At 36.4% G+C, this 19,564-nt stretch overlaps 1 protein-coding gene across 1 annotated transcript in view; it reads left to right on the plus strand.

Moving 5' to 3' along the window:
• LOC102809570 (uncharacterized) overlaps positions 1–5,647 on the plus strand; it is a 31,449-nt gene extending 25,802 nt beyond the window's left edge. The window contains exons 17-20 of the mRNA XM_085507360.1: positions 495–608; positions 2,319–2,435; positions 3,070–3,186; positions 4,160–5,647. Coding sequence (XP_085363486.1) covers positions 495–608; positions 2,319–2,435; positions 3,070–3,186; positions 4,160–4,956 — 1,145 coding nt within the window. The 3' untranslated portion in view covers positions 4,957–5,647. The remainder of the gene's footprint in view (positions 1–494; positions 609–2,318; positions 2,436–3,069; positions 3,187–4,159) is intronic.
• The last annotated feature ends 13,917 nt before the right edge of the window (positions 5,648–19,564 follow it).

Here is a 19,564-nt window from a genome sequence, read left to right on the forward strand (position 1 = left end):
ATCCTTCCTCATTCATACATGAGTATGTTTACATCAGAGCGACGATAGTGGCATATTATATTGTTTTGATTTTCAGTATTCGGAATGCTATAATAAGGTCAGACAGAGTATACTAAATGGTACTTCCAATAGAATTAGGAAATTAGAATTTTAAAAGACATCCCGAAAATATAGCATAACAACAGATGGGGTGGGCGATGCTTGTCAATACAATGCAAAGTAACCCACCCTATATATAGAATATACATTGATGACAATTGAATGTGAGTCTTTACAATCGTGCTTGAACCAAACTGCCAAAAGCCTATAGCTTGTTTGATTTAACGCATGCGTAATAAATTATAAGTGATACAAAATATCGAGACTGTATGACGTCTGCTTTCTGGTTACGTATTTGTAGCTACCAGATGCCACTTACCCATGTTATGATAATTTTAACTCGATCGACTTGTGTAAACTATTAGTGGCATAATAACTTGTTTGTTTTTTTCCAGACGTTGACGAGTGTCTCAGCAACCCTTGTATTAATGGCGCTACTTGCGAGAATGGTAAAAACCTGTATACCTGTAAATGTCCTGTTGGGTTCGAAGGTCTGACGTGCGAGTCCGGTAAGTGTTGTGTGGTAAGGCGCAAGTAAACAAACGCGTCATACGTCTACACCATTCCGTTTAGACTAATAATCGAGAAATGTATCTTACTAAATACTATGAAAAATCATGCAGCATAACACATCTTAGCTAAGCAATCTGTGAGACGACAAATGATTGCATGCACTAAAAATTAGCTGCGTAATACAACGTCTTATAGGCCTTAACCGTAAATGGCCGCCAAGGGATCAATCCACGAGACTCTCGAATTTATTCTCTTCCGGCGTCATTGCATTAACTGTTACCAGGACCTATGTGCACCATGTGCAACATGTGCCACACGCCATTCTGCGGTGATCCTTGGTCACCGTTGCCTGGGTCTAATGGTAGAGATTGCTATGTACCCGTGGTATTTGGAGCAGTGGGTACGTTGACGCGAGAAATTGGATCAGTATTTGTGGTGCAAAAACATGTCCTATGGCATCTGGGTATCAACGTGATTTCTAAGGCCATATCTTTGAAACTGAGGTCAATTGATGAACTCACTTGTGCCATTGTAAAGTGTTTCAGTGCATTACTTATTTCCCGAATAAACAATGAATTCAAAACAAGACTGACAATTTCACTTTACGATGTCTTACATCTTTCCGTGCTGATATTCGAGGATCATAGATCTATATATATATATATATGTTACTCTCAGTGTAATCTTCATTGTTATAATTGTTCTCGCAGTCACAATGTCGCGACTAACCATCAACTATTATTATCCGCCTGTACGAAACCCAGACCACACTCGTTATGGTATACTTCCATTAGCATACACTGATATCATTGTTAATCATAAAGTGGATATACGTGGCCTATACTTATATGCGATGAGAGTTACTTACATGTTCAACATTTTGTTACATCATTACGTATGCACTTTTTTCATGTTTGTGGTTCTTTTTTCTCTTTCGAAGTATTTTTTTTTTAAATAAAAACGTTTATTAAAACTTACATAAGATTAGATATACAACCGAGTGCGTACTTGAATACATATTCTTGAGGATACGAGTTTTTAAATAAGCATCGAAATCGTGTCAATTGTTCAATTATATATAGATGTGTCATGTTTCACAATAGTATAATAAATATTGAAAAGTACGAATATACGTATGAGTAGTTACTATACAGTAGAGCCATTTACATTAAATGCATTGCGTCGAGATAAAGTATTAAAGTATTAAATTTAGAACGACCAGCCGTAACATTAAATAGCAGACTTAATGAGTTATACAGTTTATTTCCTTAAGTTCTGTATTGTTTTGTTTATGAGTAATAAAAAAAAATGTCAAAAAAATACAAAACGTTATACAGATGATCTGAGATTGTCCTAATGTCACGTGACATTCCTAATGGATATTTGGCGATTGTGGCGTGAAAAGGATGATTGTGCCATTCTGACATCACTTCATAGTTTTATGTATTGAAGTCAATGGCATAAGTCCTTCCCCTAAATGATTTGAAGATTGTTTGTAGTATACTTGTAAATTGTTTGTTGTGTCGTGGATTGCTTGTTTGACTTCTAATGCTTTGTTTGGCTTGACATTTTCATATTGATTTTGAGTAATAGAGTAATTGACTAATTTCTATTTTTAAAAAAAAGTGTTGTTGAAAAGATTGTAGGGCGAGAAACAGAGTATGGATGTGTTACACTAAATTGACTACGTCTTGTTTACTCACCAGATGTGAACGAGTGTGAGAGCAATCCTTGTCAGCACGGTGAATGTTTTCATTTTTTTGGTGACAGTCAATATATATGCGACTGTGAAGACGGGTGGAGTAACGTTAATTGTGACACTGGTAAAGTGCCTTTAGTTTTTCATTTCTTTTTTTTTTTTAATTGTGGAATTGTTTTTACTCGGATAAAATATTAGGGAAGGTAAATACTATGGTTATGATAGTACACATGGGTTTTTAATTGCGCTGGTTTCCGTACACACTACAGTGACGTTGTTAAATGATTACCGTGATTTGGTTGGCCCAAAACGTAAAGACCACCGGGGTTTCGTTGAGTGCGAAAAAATTGTTTTTCTCATCAAATAGTCTTGCATTTTCTCTCATCATCGCGTCTACTGACCCTTGACCCAGTCACCATGGTATTTTAATCTGTGGAAGGGGTGACAGCAGAGATATCGGAGATCGTTACGACTAAAATATTTTAATGGTTTCCTGTAGCATCGTAAAACATGTGATACAAATGTGGAAACACGGATAACCTTGTGAATTTTAAAATCATTTTATTTGATATTATATCTCGATATGAACATATGAAAACCAAGAGGAAACACAGTAATATTATTCGAAAAAAACGCAAGGGCATGTCTCTTTAATTTATCTATGCAGGTAATCTTAAGCGCATGCATACTGGCGTTTTCACTATTTCAAACAATTGAAACAATTCTAACATCCTCCAATTTATTTTAAATGTCTACAGAGATTGACGAGTGTAACAGCGATCCTTGCCAGAATGGCGCCACCTGCGTCGACTCTCTGAACAGTTACAATTGCTTATGTGCAGATGGCTTCACTGGTAACCAGTGCGAACAACAAGGTGCGTACATGTTATTTCTTGAACAAATACATAGTTAATGAAGAATTTAATAATATTCCCATATTTTTTTAATAAATGTTCTTGATCGACTATCTGCGCAACATTTTATTGAATATGGCGTAAGAACATTAAAATTGAACCCAAATGCAAGGCTCAAAGGGCTGTAGTCGTCGCGCCGGGTCCTGTTCGACATGGGACTAATAGCGACGCACACAACGCGTTTAAAATACATTTGTTTGTTTATTACTCCCCCTTTAAAGCAAGGGAGTCGTCACCTGCGCACGCGTCAGATGTCCATAGCGTGTCATTGTTTACAAACATGCGTCTACCATGAGCCTTTGCAATTTTAGCGTGTGTTGTTATCATCGCTTAAGACTCAATTCCCGCGCGTGCGCAGGTGACGACGCTCCCGCTTTAAACAGAGGTACATGTACCGGCGTCGGCGCACAATAAGTGTCATGTATGATAACGATGTTACGTTCTACTTGGTGACTAGTGTTTAAATTAGAATACAGGAACCTAATCACATGATTTTATCGCCGTTCAAATACAAATTGAAGCATTCATTTCATTATTCCAAATTCGAAGGTGGATCCCAATCATCAACAATACTTGAGGGCGTGTTTCCGTCGCGTGCATGCTGCGGTATTGTTTACACATTGTCACATTCCCTGCAATTCAGTGAACACTCATCCTTCACGTACTCGCTGGATGTTGCCATGGTAGCCGTACATTCGCAGTGGTTACCGTGTTCTATTAGCTCCACCTCTTTGGCTAGAAGGACAAATATATTTGAGTAATAGCTTCGAGAGGCATATCTATTTTTCGCATGCTGGTAACAATATAAGTTTCGATGGTAAGCAGCGCCCTCAAACGACATGCACTACATATGTATTTGTTTTTTATTATGCTGAACCAAAAAATATACCAGATAAAATGTCACTAACTCGAACGCTTTGTTATGTTTTTGTAGTGACGACTACAGCGGGATTAAAAACTTCCAGTTCTACGCCGTTGTCAACGACCGAATTTCCACCGACAGTAGTATTACAAACCACTAAAGATATTGTTACTACTGTCACTACCAATACAATGGTCGATACAACGGTAGCAGCTGAGACTTCTTCAATAGTGTCATCAGAAATCACGACACAGGGACACAGCAGTCAACTAAAAGAAACAACAAATATGTACACCTCAAGCAATAGTCATAAATCGGATAGTGCGCCACCAACCGCAGTAAAAACGACTACATTCATTTCCTCGTCGACAGAGGGAGCCACGCTTGATGTTGTCGATGATTTTACAACGGTGGAATTCGACAACCCCAATGTTCATTCGGTGTCCGAAGAAATCGACCGTTTTACCTCCATGCCCAGAACGCCACCGGCAGTCAGCGGAAAGTCTTCTTCATTTTCAGCCCAGGCGACGGCGTATACAGAAAACGACGTTACGGACGGTTTCAATAAAAAGTCGTTTCAGCAAAATCCCAAAATGCACAGCAGCAATAAAATAGTAGTGGGAATAGCTGTGACGGTTGTAGCAATTGCGATTGTTGTCATAGCGACCGCTGCTTACTTTTACAAATCGAACAAGAAGAGACCACGTGTGTGTCGTAGCGGTTCGTCGGACGAGTTTGAAATCAACCTGACCAATCACGATGCCGTGTCAAAACGAGACAGTCTAGCATCACAGTGCGTTGATGGCGGGGGAGCGGATTTGACTGTGGAAAATACGTTCTATAAAAATTCATTTAATTTCGAGCTGTGAAGAAAACGTGCCGATGCAGCTTTTGATGCATTCAGGTTATTGAAAACTAAGTCGAACTCACGTGTGTGCATAATAATTACTGAACAAAATTAGGTAATTTAGATTTAGATTTAGTCGCTATCTTTCTCATGTATTCATTGAAGTGAATCGATCATGATTTGATATAATAGTAAGTATCGAACATAAACATTTAAGTATACAGTAAATTTTAGCGCGAAGATCGAGCAAAAACTATTTGATCCCAAAAATATATTAAAAGGATGTTCAGAAGAAAATATAAATGATTTGTTTTCAATAAAACGTGTAAGAATTGAACTGCAGAAATATGCTTTTACCATGTAAATTGACAAAACGTTTCCCGGGCGAAAAGGGTTGAGCCATTTTGCTAACCGTCCCAGTGTTTTAGTTAAAGTAATCAAACCAATGTACTGTATTGTAATGTGTATTTTTTAACAGACAGGTCGAACTATTTAAAACTGTATGACAAAATGACGACGCCGAATAGTGCATGGGTTTGTATGTATATGGGGGGGGGGCTATTCGAGTGTCGAGTTTCAGTGTAGTTAAAGCGACACAGCCGTCGAACAATGTCCACTCATGCGCCGCATGGGACCCACAATGCAGTGCACGCGACGACTCGATCGGACGTTTTGAATTGATATGCTATTAAATATGTACTCACTGTTCCACAGCTATTTGATTCACTAACACTACACGGTATATTAAGCATATAGAGCTGACCGCTTTTATAGCTCAATTTTCAGAATCGATTGCCGTTTTCGCCGTCGCATAGGTCTCGGAAAACATTCTTCGGTAACCCGGCAACCTGTGTATCCATTCATCAATTCAACTCAACCCAATACGAACCGCGCTATATACACGAATAATTATTGCCAACAAAGTAAATAAAAGTGGCCACAGTATGGGTTACTGGGAAACCTTCAATGTGTCATATATACCATTATGATGCCTTGAATCACATCCAAAATACGAGATTTTTGGTTATTCAGCAATATTTTTTACAATTTTCTTCTAAATTTGAAACCTGTTTTATTGCTAGCATGCTGGTAGTGTTTTCAACGTCCGTATTTTCAATGACTAGCTACATACATTGACAGCTACGTCATCTACCTAGGATAACATCACATAGTATAACGCAGCACATCGCAGCACAACACAACACAACACAACACAACACAACACAACACAACACAACACAACACAACACAATACAACACAACACAACACAACACAACACAACACAACACAACACAGCACAGCACAGCACAACACACTACAGCACAGCACAGCACAACACATCACATCACAGCACAACACAATACAACACAACACAGCACAACACAACACATCACAGCACACAGCACACAAAGCACAGCACAGCACAACACAACACAACAGCACAGCACAGCACAGCACAACACATTACAACACAACACAACAGCACAGCACAACACACTACACTACAGCACAGCACAACACACTCCCGGAACACACTACAGCACAGCACAACACACTACAGCACAACACAACACAACACAACACAGAACTGCACAACACAGCACAACACAACACATTACAACACAACAGCACAGCACAACACACTACACTACAGCACAGCACAACACACTCCCGGAACACACTACAGCACAGCACAACACACTACAGCACAACACAACACAACACAACACAAAACAGAACTGCACAACACAGCACAACACAACACAACACAACACAACACAACACAACACAACATAACACCACACATCATACAATAGGATAGGATAGAATATAACAGTCGCATCACATCATTTAAACCACGACCATGACGTCACACTGTTGTATTGTGCGGTAATTGTCTGGGGCAATACCCAGCAAGTAAGGCCAGAATACCCGACATGAGTTCTAATACTTCTTACTGAAGTTTCATAACAAGGTTGATTCCCATATGATACAAATGTATTAACTTCCTACTTAATATTAAAAGAATGCAGGGGAATGCAGAAAGTGCTCGTGATTGGGTGTGCCATGCCGTGCCATGCACATCTTGGTCGTTTTTATTTTATGCTCACACTTTATTGCTCATCTGAACGAAAAACAGTTACGTAACACATTTATACAACAACAATAATCACCCCCGTACATTACGTAAATACAAACAACGACTGGTACTAAATTGGGCAAGTATATTCTATAAATCTCCGTTCGATATAAAATAGAATAGATTAATTAATATCATGGTTTGAGATAAAGAACCAACTCTTCTCGGAGTTTCTTGGTTTAAAAATGGACTCAGATATACGCCCTCGTCCAATTTAAGCCAGGAACTCCTCGGTGGTTCTTGAACAGTATACCATACCACAACAGTAAATCACTGCACGGCATAGAACAGAACAGTTTAGTACACCATGGCATAGCCTAGCTATGTTCACCAAAACAACGTTAACATTCCTAAATGTTTGGATTACTCACAGGGGTGAGGAATTTGTAATTGTTTTACTTACATCGTGCACGATCAAAGATGACGCCTGCTATCCATTTCGTAAATTGGTGAAATAAATTCAGAAAGTTGATATCACAACTGCAAGTGCAGTCAGTGTTTCAACACACTTCACGAAATATTATATGATATGTACATGTAGCGAAAAGTGTAATCAACTCCACAAGTTCAAGACCAAATAAACCAAATAAAGTTAAACTAACGCGTATGTTTATTTTAAAGTTATATTAAAGTTAGTTCACTCATCGGATGTCATTGTAAGAGATTGGGGTAGATAGATGCATGTATTATGGTGGCGTTACGATATAACGGCTATCACTTGTGGGCAATGTAGTCCTACTGCCTTTTTAGCTAGGCGCTCCTAGCCTTGATTTATCAAAGGTTTTAGATTCATTTATTATTATTAATATTATTATTACCCACCCAATCGACATAAAATAAACTACCCCCACGAATACAAAATTTGGGAATCTCAATTTTTAATTATTATTCACTGCATTGTATTTTTAAAAGTCTAGAGAAAGGATGGGTACTGCAGAAACATTTGTTGAATAACACGTAATACTTGTGTTTCAATGTTTGTTTTAAAGTTTCGTCTCCAATTTCTAAACCAATCTTTAAAAGTGCATTCTACTCATAGCCGTCACGGTTCAGAAATAACAAGCACCTCTAGCTCTGTGTTCATGAACAATCATGCTGAATAGCAGAGTTTTAAAAATAGTTTTTTTCTTAAGTAGAACTTTTTTCCTCCATGTGTTCGATTCAACTGTAGCTAGCCAAATAGCTAGACAAATAATATTTGCTCTTAGTGGTGGTAATATTTACACGAATGGATGGAAGACGAAAATGGAATTACGATAATTACAACTTCTAGATATTGAACTAAAAGTGTACCATTATTATAATTATTCGTCAATGTATTAGCTAATATGTCTCGAAACATGTTCCATGTGTAAGTTTTTTATACCGCGATTTTTAGTAGCAAAACTGTATCTTTATAATATCACAATAACCGCAAACAAGTATGATACCCACAATTTTGGCCATTATAACAGCTCTTTAGACAATCTACAAGACTACGATCTATTCTCGATAATTTTTTTCATCTGACCTGCGGGTATTTTGACTAATCGTTAACAGTCGAACGAGCCTGCTGGCTACCTATTTCTCAGCTCTTCACAATGAGCAAGATTATATATCAAAATGACTGATTTAATTTTGCGGGTTCTTATATCGACTTGCAGTTGATGTTAGCGTTATATAATAAGGGCACGTCGCTCCTATATACTAGAATAAAGTGCCTACATCTTACAAAATTGAAAAAAATAATTGCTTGTTAAAAGAAATCTTACACGTCCATACAAACACAAGTATGGGGTTATGTTATTTATTTATGAACACGCGTTCAATTCGATGAATGCGAAACTGCGAAACAGTGGGAATATTATGTTGAAGGCTAGTTGTATTACGATATCTTGGTTACATTCACCAATCATTGTTATATGTACAGCCAGCAGTGATCGATAAAACAATATTTCTTCAATCATATGCATGTTTTCATAAACATTATTGGATTTTGTTTTTTTGACATCCGAGCTCACATTTTCACGACTTATTGACTGTATCGGCGTTTGCGAGTCATTAGTATACAATATTGAACTGGTTTATTCCGGAGTGTGCGTAGCCTTGCTGAGTTATTTTGCCGGTACGTTTTTTATATTCGAATGTTCATATATTTTTAATTTCTTTGTAATTAACAGAGGTATTGTTTGGTATACCTTCAGTTGAAAAAATCTAATAATACTAATCTTAAATCGTTCATAAAGCAATTTTGATTGATTTACCACATTCTCGTCGGAAATTATGAAACGTGTGCACGTCGTTGTGTAACATGCATGTGTCAATTAAAAATGATTTGATAAATAATGTATTTAATGTTAGAAATATGTGTGGACAAAACAAACCTAATTCTATTAAGTGAATGGGTCGATGAATAATTCAATATATACTCTATTTCTTTAATATGTTTTAATAGTACCGCAATTCTGAATTAATTAACACCATAAGTTCCAGCGTGCCGTAATTTTGCGGTGTTTTACGGGGTATTTTCATCCTACCATATTAGGAAATGCGAATCCCAAATATGAAATGATAACGCGTAAGCGTCCTCTAATAATAAATACAAACGTGGCTGCCACCAGGGTTTGACCGGACTCCACACAACGAAGTTCGCTGATTCCGTTCTGAACATTTTGGATTTCGGCATTCCCATGATGTATCATTGGAAGAAAAAATATGTATAATAATAAGGTTATTACGAGGATACCTCAAAGCATGCACTCAGACAGTACACCGTTGCATCGATGCTCCCACTGTACTGTCTTTGTGCATACTTTGAGGTATCCTCGTAATAATATCATAGTATATACACATGTGTTAGTCGTAACAATCGAAAGAGTGTCTAGTTAAGAGAAGTGCTTAACAAACTAGAAGCTTAATCGTATTTGACATATAACAAGAAAAGAACATCAAGATCTCAATCAATTATGCAAATAATCCCTTTGGTTAAGTTTTCTTGGCAGGTATGTTCTTTGTATCCGTATTCTTAATGCATATAAGCCTTCTACCACAGCAATATGCAAATTACTCCAATTGTTATGCTCTGGTTTGCACATTATCTGATTCTGATATTTAACCAACAAATCGCAATATGTTGATTGAAATATGTATATTTTTGGGGGTCAAAACGGCTACCCACACCAGCACATTACCAGGTAGAAATATGCAAATTTCACCAGCATAATAAATAATTACGCAATGTTATAACAAATTAGTTACGCAATGTTGTAATAATGATAATAACAAAATCACAGAAGTTTCGTGTTTTCTTAATAACCAACCTTCAAATATGGCGATGCGGGAGGAGATAATAATGAGAAGTGAGTAAATCTAAATCGTTGAAAAAAGGTAGACCACTTCAACATTAATTCCAATGTCATGATAAGTACATTAAGGTCACTTGACACTCAAATATCAACCTACCATCCGGTGTATACACGGGTTATGTGAAAAACGACAAAAATGTAATAACTCTACGGGAGGGAAATGTCACATTATTCGGGTTCTAAATGAACGTGGTAATTGCAATGGTGCATCAATTCCCGGCCAATCAAAATACCAATGTCACTATCCTGTCAGAGCAAACACAGTCCAATGTTGTGTACATCGAGTGCGTTTTACGTGTGTATATCTAAAAAAAGATTGTACTTTCCCAATTATGCCGTCAAAACCAAATCGATCTTTACAAGGTTTACTATGGACTATATATACACATAATCAGATGTCGCTATCTGCATTTTGCAACAAAGGCGATGACTAACCACATACATTGCTATACAACCTGTTATAAAAACAATTGATAAATTAATTATTTATTATTAAATATTATCACGTCAATAAAACTATCAAGATTAAGTATGTACGCAGGTACATTGACTGGGTAAGTGATGTTGTACATGACCGCAGTACATGTCATTATACAATGTGTGGTGCTGTGGAACTACGTTGGTTTTTAATTACCATTTTGCTGTCATTGAAGCTGTTACCCTGCCCTTGAAATCAACAACCAGCATTTACCATCGTGGATACATCAACTATTATATTTATTAAAGCATTTCTAATGCAGTACTGCTTCTTCCGGTGGGCATGAAACGTCACAGCGACATATGTATGTGTTCATACGGGTTTAATTCATATGCAAATACAGGTAATTAATATGCAAGATATACTATACGAGATAACGCATCTAGTTATGAAGCATTACAAAATAAAGTTTAATAATATATACTTTAATATCATCATATTTAGTGAGATTTAAATGATTAAAACATTAATTGAACTGGCCGATTGTACCCGGATGAAAGTCCGAGTCGATCATATCCTCTTCTGCCCCGCTGTAATCCATGAGACAACGGTGTTTGGAAATGTAATTTCAAAATTAATTACTTGGATATGCATAACTAGGTCGATTATTTAATTCCACTTCAGCCTGCTTCTGAATGCTGTTATTGGGAATCTTTTTGATATTTTGCTTACATGCTGCTTTTTACATTTGGTGGTTTTATTTGTTTTAGTAAATTGTAAATAATTTAAGGTGGATATTCACTGCAATTATTTGGACAATGTGTATGTGTTAGGTAATTAAAATCTCCACTGAGTAATCTTTACTACGTCATACCATACACAGTCTTGTTACGAAACCGATTATTCGACCGACAAACCGTGATTTAATCACGTATTTCTTTGTTACGGGGCAGTGTTAAATTTTTTTAATGACGCACGTGCAAACAAAAATATTGTATGAAAATTAACTGCAAACTTTTTTTGCAGACAGCTGTATTTATGCACCGTGAAACAGAGTAAACGAGTTGAACGCGTAAGTCGGCGTAACCAATAGCAACCATTCATAATAAGATTTACAATTTCTGTATCTGAGTCTGTGTAGGTGATTTCAATTAGAGGAAAAAATGTCGTATATGCCGTCACGTAACCATTAAATGCGGGGTGAAACGCTATAGTACGAGTCCGATCGAAGTGGGGGCAGTACTGCATTAGTATAAATGAGGAGGGAATCATGTTACCATAGAAACAGAAGATAAATCGTCTCCCGATATACAAGACTATCGCAAGTTAACCGATTAATGTGGAATTTCCGGAATATGCTAATTGTAAAACTTGTTTGAGTTACGGGCGTTTTTTTAGCCGAGTTGATGCATACCAATGTAAAAATAAAGCTTTAGTTTTCATTCGCATAATATTGTCATATTGTTTCAGCGGCATAATCATTTACGATGACAGCGGCACAAAATGGCGTCACCATTGAGACATTGGTTACAATTTTATTTTATTAAAATTGTATACTGTCGTTGATGTTTTCAAAATAATATGTCGTAATATGTCAGCTTTCGTAAAAATAAAAATAAAATAATCAAATTACAGTCCTCGCATTGTGACGTAATTTGTTTACATTTATGCCAACCAGAAAACCAACATCTGATAAAAAAAAATGTCGCTCACGGATCAGCACTAACTTGCAATGCGCTGTGTCAATGTTGCCCTTAGTTTGGTTTGTTAACAGGGACATATATGTATATTTAATAACTACATCAGAGAACAACGCCAACAATTTATCTTCGGATATGAAGACCGGTTCTTGACAACCAGTTACTGCGAACGCGTACATGCGCAAAACATAAACAAGTGGGAACACCTATAACAACACGTCTTTATTGCATTCCTTGGTATACATACATGACCTACACATGAATAAGTATTTAGGGACATTTCATTATGTTTATTATTGTTTATGATTCAGAAATTTATAACCAGAAAAACGTTCGAACAACTTGGAAATTAACTGTCGCATTATTTTGCAGTTTTGCCGTGTTTTATTTAAAAAACATTTTCACATAATGTACGTAATCTCGAAGATGTCTCTCACCTAAATACAGTCCTCATATTGCATCTAGTGTTACATCACATTAGCGTTACTGAGTAATATTGAGTCGGTCTTTGTGTATGCTTCTGCGTTATTTATTGTATGTGAAGGCTTGTTAATGGCGACTAGCATTGTCATCATTTCTTTTTGTCGGCTTTCCAGATCGTCACATTAGTAGAGTACACTTTGGCACAGTGCCGTATTTGATCATTAAGAACAGTCATGATATGTCGCCATTAACGAGGTTAACCATTCGCGCATTTTTGACATACGCGCGTAGATTGTGACATGCATTAGTGGACGTAAACATTGCTAACAGCCAACCGTTGATAAAAAAAAACAATGTAAATTGAGATTCACAGCATATTCAATAGATAAGATTGATAAACATATAGAAATGCGGAATTCAAATGTTATGTAAATTTTGCGACATCGACAAGTATATTATGAATCGTCATTTCAACCAACGCCACTGTGAATAATATTAAAATATTGAGATACATCTTTGTCATGGTTCAGTTAAGTTGAAGAGTCGTCACCTGAGCATGCGTAAGATGGCGTGTCATTGTTTACAAACAAACGTCTACCCATGAGTCTTTTAGCGTGTGTTGTTATCATCGCTTGGGACTCAATTCTCGCGCTTGCGCGGGTGAGGACACTTCCACTGTAACAAATAGATTATTTGTCTGATGTCACAGGAAACAGTGATATGTCACGATGAAATACGTTTCCTCGCGTCCAGTATATTAAACTAGAAATGTTAGAAAGTACTCCCATGTGAAGTGAATTTAATCCCGTCCAATATATTAAGCTAGAAATTCAATATGTTTTATGTTTACAATAATTAGTGCCTAATTTCTGCCTCAGCACTGAATATCAACATAAACATCAGAAAATCATGAAAGTAGTTAATTAGTATGCAAACTATCTAATTAACATATGTAAAGTAATGTTAGACATTCAACTATAAAACCAGCATGCTTGTACTATTTGTTTAGAAAACTGTATTTATCTGAGAAAACTGTTGTGACAATATCAAAACACTTGTAAATTAGCTAAATATTATGTCCGATCTAACCTGGTTCGAAGTATCTGTGTACAAAATTACATTTCATCAACCAATCAATCATTTCTTGAGATATTGTTGAATGAAGATTTGACATGATATTTTTGTGAATATATTATGAAATTTACGCATTTGTTCATTGGTACCGCGCCTTATTACCACAATGAGTGGTTGTACTACCGCCGCCGTGCTCGAACGAGTCGACTTCATATTTGACGAATTAACGAGCGGGTGTCTATTGCATTGGTAAGTGTTCACTTATCTTGGCAGGTAACCATGCGTAGTATAACCAACACTCCTCATAAGCTCCGACAAAAAAACCCATATATTTGCTTTTCACAAATGTACATTTCAATGTTATCGATGCCTATTTGATCAGCTGATATACGCACTTCAACATTGCGCTGAACGTTTCTTTTCTCTGGATAACACCTTCCGATATCGTTTCACTCTATAGATCAAAGGAGGACACTTTCGCGTCCGACAAAAGCACCGGGATCGCAGTTCGAATCTCTGTACACTGATCTGCACAAATCATCTATCAATTGCTGTATGCCACTAACATCTAGACATATTTTTGTAATTGTCGAAAAAAAAAATCGTTTGATCTAGCCGGCTTCATTCGCTCTAAAAAGATTCCGTGTGTCCGTTTAAATGGGCGATAATGAGTGGAACAAAATCAGGAAAATTCACGCTCTATTTACAAATGCTATTATGTAATAAAAGGAAACTAGAATCAATTAACCTTTAACACCGTTTCGATGTTTCCTGGATTGTAATGTCAAATCACGCCGAACAGGAACAGATTCATAAATTATTAGTCGCATGTTTTGATATCGGACACAAACACAAACGTGACGGAAATGTGGATCAAAACTTGTTAACATACTGGCGACAGGAAATGTTGCAAGCTCGGGATGGCCACCACATCAATGCTGTAAGATTGTCTCTACTCTTCAAAAAAAACAAACACAATCTTTGTCTCTTGTTAATTTATGCGGGGATCTCATTATCTAACATTCTCCAATTTACTTGTTCTCAATCAACGTTTGAAAGGTCAGGTAAAGAGACGTAGTATATATCAGGTAGATGACATGGTGTCTTCGCAATTATCTGCTAAAACGTATAACTGTCAGCTTTGGGTAGGATCAGCGAAATTAAAGTGCAGGCAAACTGCAGAATACCATTAAGAGCGTCTATCGATAAGCGTTTCCTTAGGCTGTGTCGTGTAGCATAAGACCGTTAAATCGACCATTTGCTTAATATTCCAATTATACAACATCGCAATTTTACGTCACTTGCGAATCGAAGCGTTTCATCTGCTACGGACATGACCACATAAAATCGAGACATTCCACCATTAAGAGAACATATTACTTGAAACAGTGACAGCAGCAAATGTCAACGTTGATCAAGTATCTAACATCTTAATTCCCGCAGAATCTTCAATATTGGACGCAAAATTTCGCATAGTTCAATTCATGTCACATACAGCGGGTTAATTGCATTATACACGTTTTAAGATTTTTTAAAATTCCGTATTTGATACGGTGGTCGTCTTTTTGAAATCACTAACGAGACAGTGTTGAATAAATGTTAATAAATCTCGCTAGTAAAATAATAAGTGAAAACCAACTAGTGTTATTCAATATTCAATTGATTGTGTTTGCTCTGATGTGTGCTTGCTTTTAAAGAAACCAATATGGACGAGAATATGTAATTTATAATATTCTTGTTTGATAACATATGTTAGTGAATACATTGAGTTACGATTTATCATGACATCAAAACGCTTTTTGTGTATCACACATCTCGAGTTGTCGCTCGAAAACAAGAAAATTCTCTAATACGCTGATTCGTTGATACGTACAATGATGCGTATATTGTTTTTTTCATTGTCATTTAACAGATACGGTTGTGTGTTCCACAAACACAAAATTGTTAGTTTTATTATTAATCATATTCCGAGTATCGAACAAAATATTTGGAAAATGCATATTTTTCGACCATGTTTAATCGTTTAATAAATTCTGCTTAATTTAAAATTATCCAATTCCACCCATGGTCCCAGTTTACCTGCACTAGAGTGAATAAAATATAAAACATTATTGAAATTGCTTGTGGAAAAACGATACGAAGTTGTCATATGTTTCCAGTGTGCTTTTTTCCTTCACACCAAATTCTCATTTAACATAGTTCAAACAACATATGTACTTCGATAATATTTCCACTTTAAATTAAATTTTGTATTTGATTGATATTTTCTACCATGATAGTGGACACGGACGTATATATTAACATGAATTGAAACACTTGGAGCTTTCACAATGTAATCAATATACGACAAGAATCAAAGCTCTGGGACCATACAGGTAAATGATATATTTGTTTTGAATAATGCATTTCTCTTGATGATGGGATACATTTCAAATCAATGCTTGGGGCTTGCTTTTTACATAATGTCTTTCGTAATTAAATAGTACGTGTAAAGTAGGGCGAGAGAGGAGCATACCATACTTCGCAGACTTTATTTATTTCGTGAGCGATTATTTATTATTCATTCTTAACCTTTGGAAAACTCCGAGTTAATTATTGTAGCTTTCGCATACGAGCCGCCACAGGGATGAGCGGCTTCTCGAAACCGATACTGCTCATACCCCCCCCCCAATAAAAACCCGTTACTAATATAAAACAAACACACAAATAGTAAATACCTAGTGGCATTAAAATGTGTGGAGGTTCAAAATCGATATTTATGATAGAAAAGTATCTGTAGAAGATGAGAAACCATCATCCATCTATAAATGTACAATAAGGTTTGTTTTCTTGCCCTAGTGGTATATTTTGATAGCCAATCGAGAGAAAATTCTAGACAAAGTGGCCGCAAGCGCGGTCTGTATGCAGTGCAGCCTATTCCGAATCAATGTTTTTATGAGTTTTTTTTTTCACAGCTGTATAGAAAATTCATTCGTCTTCACAACACGCCATACATATACTCAACTAATTTCCGTCGAATTATTGGCTATTGTCGTACATGCCTAGTACATTCCAATCACGTACGTGTCTGTGGTACCTTGTGAAAATCACCTGACGCCTACATGTCGTCGTGCTGCTATACTTCACGCGTTTAACCCCAATATAATATAATAGTGTTTCCATTCCTTTCCGCGCATAATCGTTTCTGAACGTTATCTAAGTGTCAAATGAATCGTTCTTATATAATAACGTAATACACGCCATTATCCGCGGAATATATATTCAACGTTTATTCCAACTGACGTCTTTCTTGTTTTTGGTTCAGGTTTCCAATTTTGAGTGCCAACATAAATATGTCTATACGGTTTAATTAATAACTTATATGGACGGCTGAACTGACTTATTCCACCGACATAGAGAAACCTTTTGGCGTTTAATCTGTACGATCACGTGACACATACTGTTAAACTATAAATGTAGGTTAGAGCGTGTACATAAATGTTATCTAGAACGGCAAGTATATTTTACCTTGTAAAAGTTTTAAAGCTCTATTGACCGTCCCCCTAACACTTGCACAGTCCCAATGGCTCACAAAGAGATTGATAGTAATCAGAATCCCGATTAAAGTACTGCACTGACTACGCAACGATATGATATATAAGAACATAAATTCCATTACTATAAGATTCTTAAAACAGTCACGACGTATTCGATGAGGATATGGTAAATTGTTGTACATACGATGATTTACCGTTAATGGACCAGGATACGTCAATCACATATTGCTCATTATAAGGTTCATGTAAGTTTCAACCCAATGCTTCTTGATTTACATATTGACTAACGGCTAGGATGTTCCCGGAATTTTAGAATACTATATAGATCATCATCAACTAAATCTTTTGTTCACATACCTGACACCACACCCTTTGGTATTTTACATTTCAGCTCGTTTGAAGACCGCAAGATCGGCGCAAGAATGTAAAAAAATGAGGGATGAATTGTTCAAATGTTAGTGATGATTGCGGGTGAATCAACTATTACTAAATGTTTATATTGTATGGCGTTGCGTATCAATCACAGTATGAACCTGTTTCTTAAACCTTTAATGCTTACTATATAATGCACCTAGAACATAGGCCATTATAATGTCTCTAATCCGCGTACCGCGTATCTCTGACTTGAGGTCAAGTAAACCTGCATATTCCTGACCGGCAATTTACGATTACGCATGTCATATTAATGTTTGTATGCCAAATTTATAATGTGAGCATTCGCTAAGATTACAAACCTTGTTAGATTCGAGGGCATAGAAGAAAATATAAAAGTTCCTTGTGTCTAAACTATCTTTTGTCAACTATTTATATGCAGGCTTCCTTTATTTTTATTTGCAATGTTGAATAGCCACATGTCCGTAATTTACAAAGGCCTTTAACAGTCTAATAGTATCACTTACACACATTTTTAGAGGCTACGTGCATACACGATACGAGTCTGTAATTTACTCCACGACGCCGAGACTAGAAAAAAAATCATTTTTGAACTATATTGTGGGTGTATGGTAAGTAAGTAAGTTATAACACTGTTGATATTACAAATTATTGAAAATTACAAATTTCGTAGAAACCAATGCGTTTTAGTCTTTTGAACCATACTTGAATTGCATGTGCGAATCCACGGCGATTATTGTGTTATGCTTAACGATTCCCAATGTTGTACTTTTCCATCATTGTGTTAAAAGCAACCACGTGATATACCAGACAAGTAAAAGCGCATATGCTCGCCATAATACATTGAACTTGTCAGTGGTCGATTCAATCTTTAGCTCACTGATCAGTATTTCGGTCGTGTCGAATCGCTTAATCTTATAATGGAAAACAACACAGTATCAGAAGCACTGAGCAATAGACTTGCAATTAAATCAGGCCTTATCATTAATTACTATACGCTGAGATAAACAGAAAAGTACGACACGGTAACAATATGCCGCCCAAATTAGCATAATCCTAATAACCCATAATATATAATGATAAATAGTATGTATTTAGTTCATCTCAGAAAGATTCTAGATCAGCTTTACTTTTGCAGTGCGGTGTATCTTAATCGATTATGCAAATCAATTTTGTTTAACCTCAGCAGAAGCATTTGCTTTTTATTTTGGAAATTTGAGCTTAAGGGTTGTATGTTTTAAAAGATTAGAGATATGATTATAAGATCATCACGCAATAATTGATCTAAAATGTTGTTGTGCGTTATTCGATATATATATCGTCCACGGCAACATCTACAATGTAGTACAGTATAAGGGTAGCAAACACATATAATGGCTGGATTTGAATGCAATGAATACACTATTGAACGGACTTCATGCAATTATATCAGGGCAAAATGTTAGAAACTCGATCGGTTGTGTAATTGGTGTAAGCAGACCTCCACCTGCTGGGAGGGTCCTCTCTATTTTGCGTTTGACGGGAAATCGGTGGCTTGAAAGAGATAACAACTCATCTCGTGTTCGGTGTGTAGCGTGCGGTTGAAAAGATGTCACGACCCT

Source organism: Saccoglossus kowalevskii, chromosome 13 (genome assembly GCF_978046115.1).
Source record: "Saccoglossus kowalevskii chromosome 13, keSacKowa6.1, whole genome shotgun sequence".
Lineage (NCBI taxonomy): Eukaryota > Metazoa > Hemichordata > Enteropneusta > Harrimaniidae > Saccoglossus > Saccoglossus kowalevskii.